This window comes from Anopheles gambiae, chromosome 2, assembly GCF_943734735.2.
Source record: "Anopheles gambiae chromosome 2, idAnoGambNW_F1_1, whole genome shotgun sequence".
Lineage (NCBI taxonomy): Eukaryota > Metazoa > Arthropoda > Insecta > Diptera > Culicidae > Anopheles > Anopheles gambiae.
The window spans coordinates 115426324-115441493 of NC_064601.1; the positions used below are offsets into that span (position 1 = coordinate 115426324).

At 49.5% G+C, this 15170-nt stretch overlaps 1 protein-coding gene across 4 annotated transcripts in view; it reads right to left on the bottom strand.

Annotated features, from left to right (window-relative positions):
- LOC1269761 (uncharacterized) overlaps positions 1–15170 on the bottom strand; it is a 62396-nt gene that overhangs the window by 26646 nt on the left and 20580 nt on the right. For all 4 annotated transcript variants that reach the window (XM_061651487.1, XM_061651484.1, XM_061651485.1 and 1 more), the window contains 2 exons: positions 461–5399; positions 304–383 (listed from right to left, as the gene is read on the bottom strand). In XM_061651487.1, coding sequence (XP_061507471.1) covers positions 304–383; positions 461–5343 — 4963 coding nt within the window. In that variant the 5' untranslated portion in view covers positions 5344–5399. The remainder of the gene's footprint in view (positions 1–303; positions 384–460; positions 5400–15170) is intronic.

Consider the following 15170-nt stretch of genomic DNA (forward strand, 5'->3'; position numbering starts at 1 on the left):
GCCGCTAAGCCAAAAGCTCAGTCGTGTTTGAGCTTTTTTTTAGGTGCACGATTCAAAGCTTTCAAAAGCTTCAAAGCTGAGCTTTCGCCACTGTTTTGACAGTACAATTTCTCACCGCCATGAGATTGTTTGAAGATCACAAAAAATCATAAATATTTCGACAAAAAAACACATTTTTCAGTTAAGTATAGCGGACAGTGGACAACCACTGAAGGCTACAATAATTATTAGTTGTAATCAGAAAGGACAAGGGAGACGCAATTTGCATAACTACATGCAAGTGCCTCACCATGTGCTACTTACCGTCTATCTTCGGGTGCGAGATGCGAGCCAGTTTCCGCGACCTTAACGGTGTCTGATGCGTCCGCTTGCGCTCCCGTACGCTGTAAGCAAAAGAAAACCCCCCCATCGTCATAAAGCGGCAAATTAGCATTAACCAGTCTTGCGGTACACTACTTACACGATAAAATTCGGTCGCTTCGATCCCCCCGTGGCCATCGCCGTCGTCACATCGGCCCGCTCACCCGTCTCATCCTCGTCGGAGATGTCGGTCCAGTCGGCACTGTTGCTTGTGTCACTACCACGTTCACTTGGTGGTGTTAAGCTTGCGAGCCCGGCCGTAACACCGTACAGGCTGTTGGTGATTTGATCGGACGCCAGCGTCGTGGTCGAACCACCGGCCAGGTTGCGCCGCGCCAACATCATGCTCCGCTCGTACTCCAGCCGCAGTCCGATCGATTCGTAGCAGTTGGATGAAACGAGCGATACGTTATCGGCGGGCGGCGATGGTTGCTGGCGTGCGCGGGACGATAGGCCCACCCTAATGCCGCCTGGTTGCGTTGTCTGAGATGGGTCCAGCTCCGCTGAACCGCAGGCCGGATCGTCATAGTCGACACCGTCCGCACTGCGGATCGTGTCGTAGATGTTCTCCTCGTAGATGCGCTCCTGCCGGTGGGGTGATTTGTCCAGCAAATCTCCGCCCGTGCCGGACGACGCTTGTTCCGTGGAGGAGAAGTGTGACGTACTGGCTTCCAGCGTGATGTTCGCTGCGCTGGACGTTGCTCCAGTGCTGGCAGTGGAACTGTTACGCGGCGGCAGTGGGACTTCCTCCGGTTTCGGTGGTCTCGGTGGGATCTTGCTGTACTTGATGCGTTCGTAGTTGGACTGATAGGTTACCTGCAGGTGTTTCGGTAGCGTTTTGGGGGACGAGGATAGATTGCGCTTTGGTTGTGGTAGGGTCAGATCGTTGCGAGAGTCTTCCCGGGCGGGTGGCAGCTCCGGCGGTGGACTGCAAATCTCGTACGTGTCCTCTTCGCCGGATGCTTTCTCGGGATTTTGCTTCCGTGTGCTGGAAAGAAGCTCATGCTCGATCGATTCGTAGTTTTCGAACGATTCGTAACTGTTGACGCTAATGGCATCCTCAGGCTGGTGGAGAAGAGCGGTATTACCTGTCCCTTGGGACTTTATTGGAATGCTCTGGTAGATGTTGTCTGATTCGCGCTTTGATTTGTGCACGAACGATTCTATTTTGCTCGTCAGTTCGGACAAATCGATCGTTATGGAAGGTGTGGAGCAGAACTTGGAGCCTGCTGCCGACGGCAACTTCTCCTCGGGTTGGGTGACTGGTTCGTAATCATCCTCCAGGCCACGCTGTGCTCGCGAACGCTCGTTCAGGCTCATTCTACCCGTTTCGCCCCGTGCACAAGGGAAATGGTGATCATCCATCGAGAGCGATTTGTTGATGACGACCGTATTGACCGCTTCGACGATGTTGTGCTGACTGGCGTGCTTGCTATCCAACCCTGCTCTAGATCCTGCCGAACCCATACCGCGAAACAGAAAGGATGCATTCGGACGCACCTGCTGAACATCTTCTTCCTGTTCTGCATCGGCTGTACGTTTCGCCTGAGTGTTCTCGTCATCAGTTAGCGTTAAATCACTGAAGCTCTTTGATAGATTATCAATCCTCTGACTAACGGCACTGATCGCTTCGAGTATCTTCTGCTCAGAACTATCCTTTTCGGTCGACTCTTCTCTGGATGCCTCTGGCGAAGGTGATGCTACTGCCCTTTCATCTGGATGTATCGACGGAATCTCGATCGACGACACAAAGGATCGGCGGAGCCCGGGAGCCTTTCGATTAGCATCCTCTGCGTCCCGGATGATCACTACCTCATCCGACCGCTCACTCGGTGCCGCCATCTTTTTGGACGATCGAAACGTTAAGCGTTCGTAAATTTTCGATACAGTGCTTTTGCTTCTCTTTTTCTCCTTCCCTTCCTTTGGTGTTGTTACAACTGTTTCCGTTTGGCTACTGTCAGGTTGGACTGCACCGTGCGGTGATGGTTCTTCAGTTACTTGTTTGCTTCCCTTCTCTAAAAAACTATATTCTGCATGGTTCTCACCGAAGTCATCGTCGGAAAGAATAGCGACTTCTTCGGAAGGCTCTTTTCTGGGAGCAGCATTTTCAACGGCAACCTTCTTAGATGATCGGAACGTCAGACGATCTTGAATCTTCGATACAGCACTTTTGCCCTTTTCCTTCTCTTTCGGATCCTTTTGAGAGCCACTCATTTCGGTCGTGGCGACGGCGATCTCTTTTCCATTAGTGGGTTCTTCCAAATCTATCTGATCGTATGTTCCATCCATCCAGCTATAAGACGGATGGAGCTCGCCAAAGCTACTATCGCCGTCGGATAAAACCTCAGTAAGTTCTTGATTTACCCCTGTCGAAGCTTTGACAGGATTGTACGGAGATGGTTCTTCCGTGACTCTTTTGCTTCCCTTCTCTACAGAACTGTATGCTGCATTAATTTCGCTACTATCGCCATCGGGCAGGAAATCAATAAGTTCTTGATTTGACCCTGTCGAGGTTTTGACAGCATGGTACGGTGATGGTTCTTCCGTGACTTGGTTGCTTCCCTTCTCTACAGAACTGTATGCTGCTTGATCCTCGCCTAAGTTATGGTCGGAACGATTTGCGACTCCTTCCGATGGCTCTTTTCTGGGGGCAGTATTTTCAACAGTGACCTTTTTGGACGACCTGAACGTGAGACGCTCTTGAATCTTTGATACAGCACTCTTGCTCTTTTCCTTCTCTTTCAGAACCTTCTGTGAGGAAATCATTTCGTTCGGTTTACTAACAGCGGAGATCTCCTTTCCATTAGTGGGTTCTTCAAGATCGATTTGATCATATGTTCCATCCATCCAATTGTAAGAAGGATGGAGCTCTCCAAAGCTACTGTGACCGTCAGATAGGACCTCAGTAGGCTTTAGATTTTCTCCTTTCGAAGGTACAATCGCATTAGAAGCTTCTCTAGGTGAGTTCTTGTGTAGTTTCGATGTAATGCCGTTGCTTTGATTGCTTCCCTTTTTAGCTTCCTGTGGTGAGACAACTACGTCCTTGCTTTTAGCTTCCTTACTAACAGCAGATGAATCATTTGTTTCCTGTCTAGATCCATCAACGACATGTTCGTCCGCCGAACTGGCAGTCGCTACATCCCCACGCACCTCCTCTACTTGTTCATTTAGAGCCCCTCGATTGCTCTTCTCCACTACCTCGCTTACCACCTTCTTCGACTTGAAGTCTTTCGTTTTTTGCAACACTTGCTCGCTTTTGTCCGGTACCTTCGGCTTACTACGCCCCGGTGGCGGTTTGCCCGTATCGCCGCTCTCCGCCCGCTTGCCCCGTCCATGGTGCAGGTTCGGCTCGAACATCTCCAGCACTTTCCGCACGCCGAGCGAACTGCGTCCCGTTTCCCACTCCGGTCGGCGGTAAATATTTTTCCGCAAGCTCGGCCGCTTTCGTAGTCCCGTTTTGCGAAGTGAAGAGTTTTTGCTCGACGCTGATGAGGAGATTTCGTCCGAACTTTCGTCCGTACGGTTTCCAGCGGTTCCTGCAGCAGTAGTAGCAGTTGCAGTGGCAGTGGTAGCAGCAGCAGTCGCACCTCCACCGGAAGTAGCCGATGCGTTTGATTGTTTCTTTCGTAAGCTGCTTCTTACACTGCTCATACGTCCCGTCGACGTAAAGCCGTACACTCCATCGCTGCCAGGATCTTCAATCACTTTGTAAGCCACATTGCCGCATTTGTGCAGATAGCCACCGCGCTTCTGCACCTGCGCAAGCAGTCCAGCGTCCTGCTGGATCATTTGATTGAATTTGCTGGTGAGTGCGGCCACCTTCGTGCCATTGCAGGCGAGCAGCTTGCGATTGTAGGGCGAAATGTTGTTCATGAAGCTGATTTTACGCGTCGGAGTGTTGCCTTTCCGGCCCAGGGAAGAGGTACTGGGTTGCCGTGCCGGTGTGGTGACCGGCGTAGACGTGTTGGGGATCGGTGGTAACTTCTCCAAAGCATCCTTTGGTGGTTCCTGCACAGGGACTGAAACATTTCTCGCCGGTTCATCCTGTCCACCGACGCTCTGTATGTCCACGTCGATGTAACTATTCACGTAGTTCTCTACCCGTAGTGGCATTTTGGCGCTCTGCTTCTTTTCCTCCTGCGTGAGGGCACGAATCCCCAGCAGCTCCGTTCGACGTGCCCAATGGATCTGACTACCGTTCGGAGTGGAAACGGCCAGTGGGAAAGATTCTCGCGCACTGGGTCCGGCCGTCACCGGGGTAGATCCAACGCACGGTCGCTTCTCTACCAGCGTGCGCTGAGCTTCCCGATCGGGGCTGAGCAGGGCGGCATGGGACGATCGTTTCGGTGGTTGAGCAGACCGCTGCAGGTTAACGTCCAGCCCGCTACGAACACTTTCGGAACTGTCGAGCGTTCCGAAGCGACGCCTGCCCGATCGGGTAATGGAACCGTTGCGTTGGAACCGTGTGGTCGCCTTCGGTGAAGGTGATTTACGCAGAACGGTTCTGGCAGCTGCCCCAGTTGGTGCTCCGATCGTTGCACTCTTCGCCTTTCTCACTAGCGTGTCGATGGAAGATCCTGTTGGTTGCTGATTCGACAGCAGCCGGTTGTTCCAGAACTGTCGCAGCCGCTGGACACTATACGAAGGATACTGCACTGGGTTCAACTCTTCAGATGGCTCGGATGATGACGATACGGTACCGTCGGTACTCGGCGAGCTGCCGGGTCTAGCGGTTGCTGCTGATTTGGAGTTTGGTTGAGTGTCACCGGTCGTCTGCTGGTTGGACACTTTCGTCTTCTTAACCTTCGGTGCTTCGGGTTCCGCTTCCGCTCCGTGCGGTGTGCTCGGGCTGTTGCCAAACAAGTAGAACCGTTGTATGAAGCTGGACACCTTACGAGTGTCTTGCGGCTGGGAAGATTCCTTCTTTGGACGCTTCTCACCGGCCACCAGCGGTGTGGTGGGACTGCTTTTGATATGCATCATTGCATCCGTTCCGTCGCCGGTTCGGTAGGAACTTCACCTCTTGCAATTTTAGCGACCTAAAAGTAGACAAACAAACAATCATTAGTGTCTTTATAGGAGAGCAATAAATGTGTATAAACAAAAATAATCAAAACAAATTAAAACACACTTGTTCCATCCTACTTCCAAATAACCTTCACCGCGACAGTGTCATGATGTGATGCCTTGTATGCAGGGGGTGAAAGCTTTTCTTCATCCTTGCCCACACGTTCACCTTCAATTCGGCACAATGAATCCTTCCTCAGCAGCGCAGAGTCACGGCCACAGCGGTTGCGGCGGGTAGCGACTAATTGATCCGTAGATGGAACAAAACAAAAAGTGAACATCTTTCCGTTTAATGTTTGCCATTTCCGATTCAACAAACAATGACTGAAGTGAAACGAAACGAAATAACAATCGAACCGGTTTTTGGTGTGCATTACCCCAACACTGATGCTTAATAATGCACTCGTTGGCATTGGTGGCGCGCATAAACCGCGCTCGAAAAAAGGCAACCAATTACGCCCGGGAAGCTAATGATGATCTTCACTACAAACAAAAACTTACCAAAACCAAATTTTCACCGGACCTAACCGGGGAGTCGCGTACGATCTCGCGAGTAGTGTCCGTGGAGAGCTTTTAGTGTGCAATGAAAAGCTTACATTTCCTGCCGCCTGCCAACGTCTAGCGAAAGCCCAGTCCAGTGCCTCCCCCCCCCCCCGCGTTCCCCTTTTAAGTGGGTGGTGTGAAGATCCGAGGCAATTCCTCTCTGTCTCGCTACATCACACTGTAACCGTCTGGCGCGACACCACCCGTTACACAATTGATACTAATTTCAACAAATAAAAGGAAGCGCGTGCAAGAAATATGCGACCCTCCCTCCCTCCACATGGCACACGATGTCACCACACACACACACAACACCACCGCGGGGAGCAAATATTGGAAACCAAAACCCATGGGCTGAAAACGTGCCCAGCCGACGGCAGGTGCTTTTCCACTGTTGCATAACGCTTGTCGTCGTCGTCGTCGTCGCTCGAAGGGAAGCTCCACAACCAGGAAGATAAATCAATGTCTGGACCGATCGTACCCCGCCATAACGGCCTCCTTTATGAAGAGCGAACCTAAATAAGGAGCCCAAAGGGGAGGGCTGCTTTAGGGCTGGTCTCCTTCCCAAAAGGTGCAAGAGTTACGACGAGCGTGCAGTGGACTGATTTAGTAGCTTCTCGTATCAGGGGGATGGTGTTGTGGTGCACGTGCGTATGCTGCAAAGTTGTGTTGCAAATGCGCAGCATTAACGTGAGGTGAAAACTGATACGAGTTTGCCAGCGACTAAAAAATGGCGATAAAAAGGGCACATTCACAACGAATGAAATCGAAAACAATTGTACTTTTCACAGTGCAGCCGCTGTCGGCTTAAGCAAATGGCAGCATGCAAGCGCGATACGCAACAAACCAAATGCGCGTCAACGACATTTCCGACCGCGCACGGCAATAAATAAACATAAATTCGAGGCGATGTTTGTGATTGCGCGATGAAAGCAGCACGGTCACGCGCGCCCGGCCTAGGAAACTACGGATCTTTTGCGATCACGCTAAATGGTGTTATGGTGGGGCGTTTTGCATACTTAACAGATAATCCTTCCCTCATCGATTCCATCGTGTGTCAGGTTGTTGACGATTTTTGCATTAATTTTAGTTTTACTAGGTAACCTTTTTCCCAAAAACGCGTTACGCGTGCGACGTTCGGAGGTTCCCATCGATCGTGTGACATCATTTCCTGTGATATAATTTGACAAGCAGGTTGACAATATCGTTTCTTAATTTTGGGTTCAACTCTGATCGATTTAACCTACTTCAGAAATCATCTTCATATTAAACAAACTAATGACCAGAGCGCTTCTGCGCTTCCTTATCGCTCAACTTCCCTATTGCACGAGTCTCTAACCGGTATTTCCGGTGACCGGTTTGTGGAAGAAAGTGTACACGTTTTGTAGCAATAGTGTCACTTTCGTTAGCACAAATCGAGGACATCGTAGCTTGGGAGGAGCCAGCAGCTAATTGTCTGCTCATCAATGAAATCAACAAGTTTATTAACGATGACCTATTTACTTCCACAACCACGCTAAAAAGCAAATGCGCTGCCAATTCTCATTATTCGTGCGGTACTACTACGAGCTTAGAATCGAGCACACGAAACTCCCTCGAAATGTGGCATTCAACTCATCAACAAAGTGTGAGGGTTGCAGTAGTTTGCTTCAACTTCAAATCGCCAATCCACCATCTTTTCTGGTGCCTGGCCTGGCCTAAATTAAGATGATCAAGATGGATAAGAAGGCGCGCAGCAGCGCAGCATTCCACCCCATATTACTTTGAAATGGCATCTCCCGTTAGGTCGATTGCGAGAGCAGGAAGCACCGCATATTTCGGGAGCTTCGCGCAACAAACAAAAATAAGCATACGATCGAACTGAAGAGTGGCGCGAACGCAGCATACTTTAAACATAAGCTTTCGCTGTTAAATACTAGCGCATCGTGAAGGGAGAAATCCCTGCTAAACACTCACACACACACATATGCCACTGAATACCAAAACCCACTGAGAGGAGCCTCATCGAACGGGCAGAAGATGATGATGCTGATGATCGTAGACGGGAGAATGTGTACGCGACTGCATGCTGACACATGCAGCCAAGACATCTGGGCGGTGAGGGAAGGGGAATGTAGCGATCAATGTTCCGAACGGCATATCTTGTGTTTGTTTGCTAGTGCTTTTTTGTGTGCTTGCCATTTCATCTCTCCCCCTCCTTCTTTTCTGTTAGAGTGTGGACGAAGAACCGACACTGGAAAACCTGTTCAATCAGGCGGCGATCCCCGCCAAGATCAGGAACGACAGCTTCTTCCTTAAGGTCCGGTTCCTGGCCTTTACCACCAAACAGGAAAGCAGAACCCGGTTCCAGCGCAAGCAAACGCAGCAAAAACACTGAAGCCCACTCTAAAAAGGACCGCAACAACGCTGAAGAATGTTGGCAGCAGGTAAGCCCACGAAAGAGAGGCGAGGAAAAAAGCGAAATCCCAATGCTTCCCTCTCTACTTAGGTTCCGCAGCAAACCGCATGGGGAAGATACTCGCGGCACAGGTCGAAAGTTCCATTCCCAGTGCGAGTCCCGCGGCATGTTTTTGTGTGTCACGCACACCCGCGTGTGTGTGTGTGGGGGGGGGGGGGGATGGGGATACCGGACCCTCGTCTGAAATGGGCCAGAGTGAGTGTGTGTGTGTCGGTGCACGTCATGTTGGAGAAATTCCTCCCCGAAAGGCAGTCAGTCGTGTTTGTGCTGATGCCTTTACCTCTGCCTTGATGGAGATCCCGGAGATGTGCCTGCGGGAGTTAAGGAAACCAATATCCCGTGAGGGCAAACAGGAGAGGGATGTCGGCAATCTTTGTTGCGAATTGCGGAGAAACTTACACACTCATTTCATTGATGTCCAGAGAGAACGCGTAAGCACAGCTTTTTGTTTCGCTTTTATTAAGATCTCGATCTCGTCTTCTTCTGCGTGTGTGGATTGAGGTATCGAGAGCAGTGCGATGGCAAGGGCCGCCATCGGTTTGCAGGTCCGGTTGCTTCCGGCACCAAACCAGTCTCGATGCGATGCGCTTGGCTACTGTTGGGCCTACACGGTGGAGATCAGGTGTCGATCATATGATCTAAAACCACGGCAGGAAGTGCAAGCGCACCGAGCTTAGAAACGGGTTGACCGTAATACGCATGGGGCGAAGTGGTACCACTCTCCCTCTTTTCGATTTCGAAGCAATAAAACTCCAACTCCAACAGGTCGTCCCCGGTCCGTTTTTACGGCGAAATTGTGTCACTCGGACCCAGCAGAGAACAACTGGGTGAGCAAGGGTAGAAGGCTCTGGGGATTTATATTTGATACGCATGAATTCGGTGACTTCAGGCACTGATTCAGTCGACCCTCCTCCGCCAGTAGCCGAGGCCCAACCATCTACCGTCGTGAAGTGAGTGATTTATTTGCATTGCGCTTTCTGTGCGGCCCGTCCCGGCGGCATCGGATGTCCCTGAGGCGATGGCCACTTTACGATCAATGGTTTTAGCTACTGAGTGACTGGAAACTCGGGGTGGAGGGGGTGGCGACGGACGCAACACTGCACAACGACACCTTTGAAAGCTGATATCCACTCCGAAGGCAGCGCCAATGAACCGTTTGCTGGGTCGTGTCGTGTTCTTTCATGGCCTGTGGGGCCCGTGAGGGGACTTGGAAATACCGGGCACTCACACACACACACACGCAACAGCTAATCAGTATGCAAAAATCGAACACCCACAATAAGGCCAGAGAGCGTTTCGGACACAGAAAGATGGACATATTAATGGGATTGTCGCCATTCTTGAGCACGCGCGCAGGCAAGAAGACCTTCCAAAGTCGATGTTAATGATCGCTAGAGGGTAGACGACGAACCTACCCCCATTCAAATTCGGAGATCCACTTTAAATATCTTCAAAATATCTCTAAATGGAAGTAATGCTCACTGATCCGCTGGCAAACTTTGGAGGAGGATCTGAATTGCCGCACTTTGTAACGTAATTGCAGGTTGCACTATACCTCCCGTTGGACCACTCGCCGGTTGAACTTTGGGGTTCACCGTTTCACCAGACATTTTTTGGCAAACGATTACCGACGTTTACGATGCGGCGAATTACTCCTGTTCGCTCGGCGACCGCTAAGTAGGAGCTATAGGAAAATTGGACAATTATTCCATTTTGCTATCTACTACGCATCCGCACACAAAAAGAGAAGAGTGTGATCGCTACATGTGCGGGAGTGTAGATCACCTGATCGTGCACCTGTGGCTGGTCAGTGGCCTTTTCCAGCCAGTGAAATGGAAAGTGGATGAGGATTTTCCAAACGCCTCCTCCACCTGGAGCTACGACAAAGTCTTTGACTGCTTCCTCTCTACTCCTTCTTCTCCCCGTTCACCTCCTCGACATCTTCCGAGCTGCGGCCAGGGTTCATTAGAATTGATTGCCTTAATAATGGTGTACGAAAATAATGCGCAGAATAGCCATGTGCCTGCGCACTTCACACACACGCGCGTTTGTGTTGAGATCTTCCAAAAAGTCAAAGATCTTCCCATTCATTCGCTCGTCGGAGTCATAATGGAGATGATGCACGTGGTGCGTGAAAGTTTGACGAACACCGTGTGCGACGGTCGGTCACTCGAACACGGTGGCGCCGGGGAAAAACTGACCGTTGTGGCTGGAGGTTGTTCCGCAAAACTGTCCAACTTTCTCCCGCAGAGTTCTCTGTCCTGTGAGTTTTCCGCCAGTGACCTTCCGTCGTGTCCAAAAACCGACGCAGCGCTGCATAGAGTGGAATCTGGAGGTTGAGATAATAAATAAAATTGACACTAGCGTTCCTCCTCGCATCTGCCGAGACACGAACGACCATCATTTGACTGTATCGCCGACGATATTTGATGAACCGTCGGCACGGCTAAAGTGCTTATTGTCCCTTAGGCCCTGGTTGCTGCAGCAAGCAAGATTGCGGAGCGGTTTTTGGCTGTTTTGGGGTGAATTTCTCTCCCGGGGACACACTTACGGAGAAAAGTACACATAGAGCCGTAGAAATGCGTTCAAAGCGTTTCTGATCCCCCCTCAAAACAGTGGTTGAGAGAAAACGGAGATCGGCAGGGCCGATTACGTGTGGACGAGAAAATTCACAGCCGTGTTCGTAATTGTGTGGAATGTCATAAATAGTGATTACAATTGTCAACGGTTGCAGCAGTGCGGGTTTAAAGGTGGACAGTGCCCCAGCTCGTTGCCGGTAAAACGGTTCACAATCGGAAGAATGTTACACCTCGAAATGCCACGAAAAGTTAGCTCTCAGTGTGCAACCGTTTGCTTAACCTCATAATTTACTCCAACAAACATGCTTTCAATTACCCGTTTTTCATAAGCTTTTGTGCCGAGAGCAACCTCATACCCACACAGCTCTTAAGCATGCCTTGGATAGGGGAATTTCTATTTGAAGAAAATCCTTCGCTCACATGGGTCTTATGGTTTGCTTCGCACATACATTTTCACAGCAAATCCGTCAATTAATTACCAACATTCCAAAACAGACGGTAACAAAATTAAGCTATTTTGTGACATTACCGAAATTAGTAGCTACTTTACAGCACAGTATTCCAGTGGCCTTTCCAGAGACTTTCAACTATAAATTGTGGGTAGTTGAAGGATTATGATGAATATTGGTATAACTTCAAAAACGTTAGTTTGATCATATTTCTTGCAGTTAATCGAAAAGTATCCATGCCAAACACTGTGGTTGCACTGCACGCTTTCTTGCGCATGAAAAGTGACATCATTAGGGCAAGTAATCTCTGATAGCGCGGCTCCAAACCACTCGAGAGCAGCTCGCAATCGTTATCAGCGTCGGAAATTGCTTCCCATTCAATGTCTCCGGAGCAATAAACAGAGCAAACAGAGTGTTTCTGTCCCTAATAACTTGGCCGTTTTTGCGACAGAGGTCAGCCAAACAACCACCTCGGTTGTGCCGGTTGAGAAAGAAGAAAATGGAAGGAAATTGAATATATTTCTTCGAAAATATGCTTCAAAACCGACCCATATGTGTAGGGGCTCAGTGAACATAAAAGTCAAATTTGCTCTCCTGAACCCTCTGTTTTCGCTAAAGCGCATTCATCAACCACGAACCAGCGTAGCATCACAACAAATTAATTTTAATGTGTGTTAAAACTGAGCAGCAAAACAAAACAGAAATGGGCTCCAATCATGACAAGCGGCGCAGAGTGGCAAACGATGAACGCATGAAAATTGGCTGCAGCTAAACTGCATCTTTGTTTCGTGCGGAAGATGCAACGGATATGCAGCTGCAATACAGCCCTGCCCTCCCTTACGATGGAGGAACAGAGTAAATGAGCAGGATTGTTATTAGCTGCGAGCGGCAAACAGCATCACAGCACGCTCCGGGACTTTGGATTGGGATTCCGAGGCCCCAGAAGCGAATTTGTTTGCGATGGTAAGTCACGCAACCGTTTTTTTTATGAGCGCGTGGTTCAAGTGGATGGAAGATGCGGTAGATTGCACTTTGTAGATCGCTGGCCAAGAACTGATGGGCTTAGCAAGAGAACAGTTCTTCTTGCGCTTTTTCTGATAAGCGAAGCAGCTTCCATTCATTCAGTTGTTGCTGATGGGTGGTTGATGAGCATGTACGGGCATTCGTTCATCGCTGCGAGCGTTTAATAACCTTTACGTTTGCGTTGAGCGTTTGTGTGAGCTGTGAAGTGACAAACATTGCCCAACATGCATACTAAATGTTTTGCAATCGATGTCCATCTGCGTAGCTGTCTCGTCAGTAGCTGTCCCATCGTCTCTTGTTTACAAAGCATTCAAGTGGCGATCGCAGCATGATCAAGCGTGAAACATCAAGCCGTATGACAACTTCACACCACACAAACCCCGTCGCCTTCGAAAGGTCTTGTGTTGTGTTGCAAAAGCGCATTTCGGTTTTTATTTATTTTCCAATATTTATAGTGCCCACTGTGGGGTGAGAAACTGTTTACTTGGTGGCGTTTTTTTTTGTTTGCGCTTGAACGGGAAGCATTTTGTTGTTTAAAATACCAGAGTGATTAGCGAGTGAGAGAAATTGGTTTTGCGTAACACCGAAATAAAGTTCTACCTAACCCACCCGTCGTCTTGTATCGCCAGCACATACTTTATGACGATGATGATGACGACTGCTCTCGCGCTAGTATTTATCGCTTGATTATGCCTTTTAATGGCGAAACAATGGGCCTGCGCTCTGCGTGATAGTGCGCCACAATCGTACCTTTACAAGGCATCACTCATCCACGTGTCAACCAGCATCTGCAGCATCATCATCAGCTCCCTCTTTGCATCGAAGCGGGGAAGACAGACTCCTAAATCTACCCTATTTCGATACCCCCGTCGATGTAACACAGAGGGGCGTGGTGGAAGCAGATGCAGTGCGCGTGCATTGTGCACACCAAGATGCAATGTAACCTTGCCTGCATTGAGATGCACCTGCTGGCAGGGAAGCGATCACTGTTGATCACGTGAGAATGGGTAACATAACTCTTGAAAATTAGTCTACACCGAGCAAGACACACTCACACACACAAACAGAGCTGATCAGACGAGAGGATCGTTCCAAATTGGAAGAAAATAACGCTACAACGGGACAAGACTCTCACGCAGACGGGGAAGGCAGCTCTGGTTGGAGAGCTCGACCTGTGAAAAGTTCACGTAACCTTCCAATAGCAATTATCGTTACTAGCAACACACCCGTCATTAAGCGGGTACCACCGTGGCGGAGGGCGTTGACAGGTGTGTGTGTGTGAGTCTATATTGAGCTATTGCTGAGAAAATGAAGCCACTATCTAGACGACGGCTTCATCACCGTCTTACGCGAGGGTCATATTGAGGAGATACGGACTAAGAAGCTTTCCGAAAAATGTCAAAGAGCTGCTCCAACAGTGGCTGGGATTGTTTTAAAACTTGAAAGGGGAGACATCTGGACAAAGAGGGCCACCGCGGGCAGATTATTAGACACAACTAAGCTGAAGCTAAAGCAGTGGACTCGTTTTGATCACGCACGACCAGTGACTTCTAACACCACCCTACCTTGAGATCGCGCGAAAGGTGACTCCTTCAAGGACGTTTTGTTTCGGGCGGGAAAGGTGGACTATTTTGTTTTGTATGTTGAACATGCAGCCAAACATGCTTTCGAGGCACGTCGCAGCATGACAACTTGCTCGCAGACAAGCGCCGAGCAAGTTCCAACCAAACTAACCCATTTCAGCAACAGACTAGCATTGCGCGTACGCGTCGTCCCCTCTCCCCCCTGCCGTGCTTGATGTGGGGTACTGAGAGAGCACGTGCCTTCAATTCTTAAGCATGTACCGTTGCATTCTTGCTCCGGGGGAGATGCTTTCACCCCTGCCCTTGCTAGTGTCGGCTGGTATCGGTGCCAAACCTATCGCGCCGTAGAGCAGGACGCGCTTCTAAAGACGACTTCACACGTCGGTGTTAATTTACCGAACGGTGCTTTCTTTTGGACACTGCCAGCAGAAAGAGAGAGAGAGAGAGATACGAAGAATGATAAATAGGGATTAGTTGAACTTCACACATACAAAAAAGCCCTAATCCCGTTTACGCACGATGAATCATTGCTGTCCAAATTAAGGGCAAACCTTTGGAAAAAAGGTTATCTGGGTCAGCAAATAACTATCGAACGGGTGGTGCCGGTACACGCGCCATCACCCGTGACGTTGGGGCCGGCGGCGTGTTGGCCGGTGTTGCGGGATTTTATAATAACAAATAGCAATGTAATCATTTGATTTGGTAGCACCACCACCACCAGTCGGTCTGCCACTACCCGGGGCGATAAGGAGTCTTTATTTGTAAAAGGGGCTATCCTGTGTGGAGTGGTTGGTTCTAGGTACCCAAGCTGGTACGAAATAGAGGTGTACATATTGACACGCTGTTGAGTCATGCCCGACCGTGACGTAGAATTTAAAGCCCAATTCAATTTAAAGCCCCAAGCCAGGTGTAATGTTATGTCACGCGGGGAGAGATTTTGTTATGCGTGTGGACGGAGCTGAATACTAAAATTATGATTTTGGAGGGCATTACTTAAAAGCATCACCTCGGTTTGAAGAGTATACTAAAGGTGCGTAAAGTATGCAGTTTCTAAATCAATATGCTAATTAACTTATGTCAACATTCCACGTGATGAAGCCTTACAAAA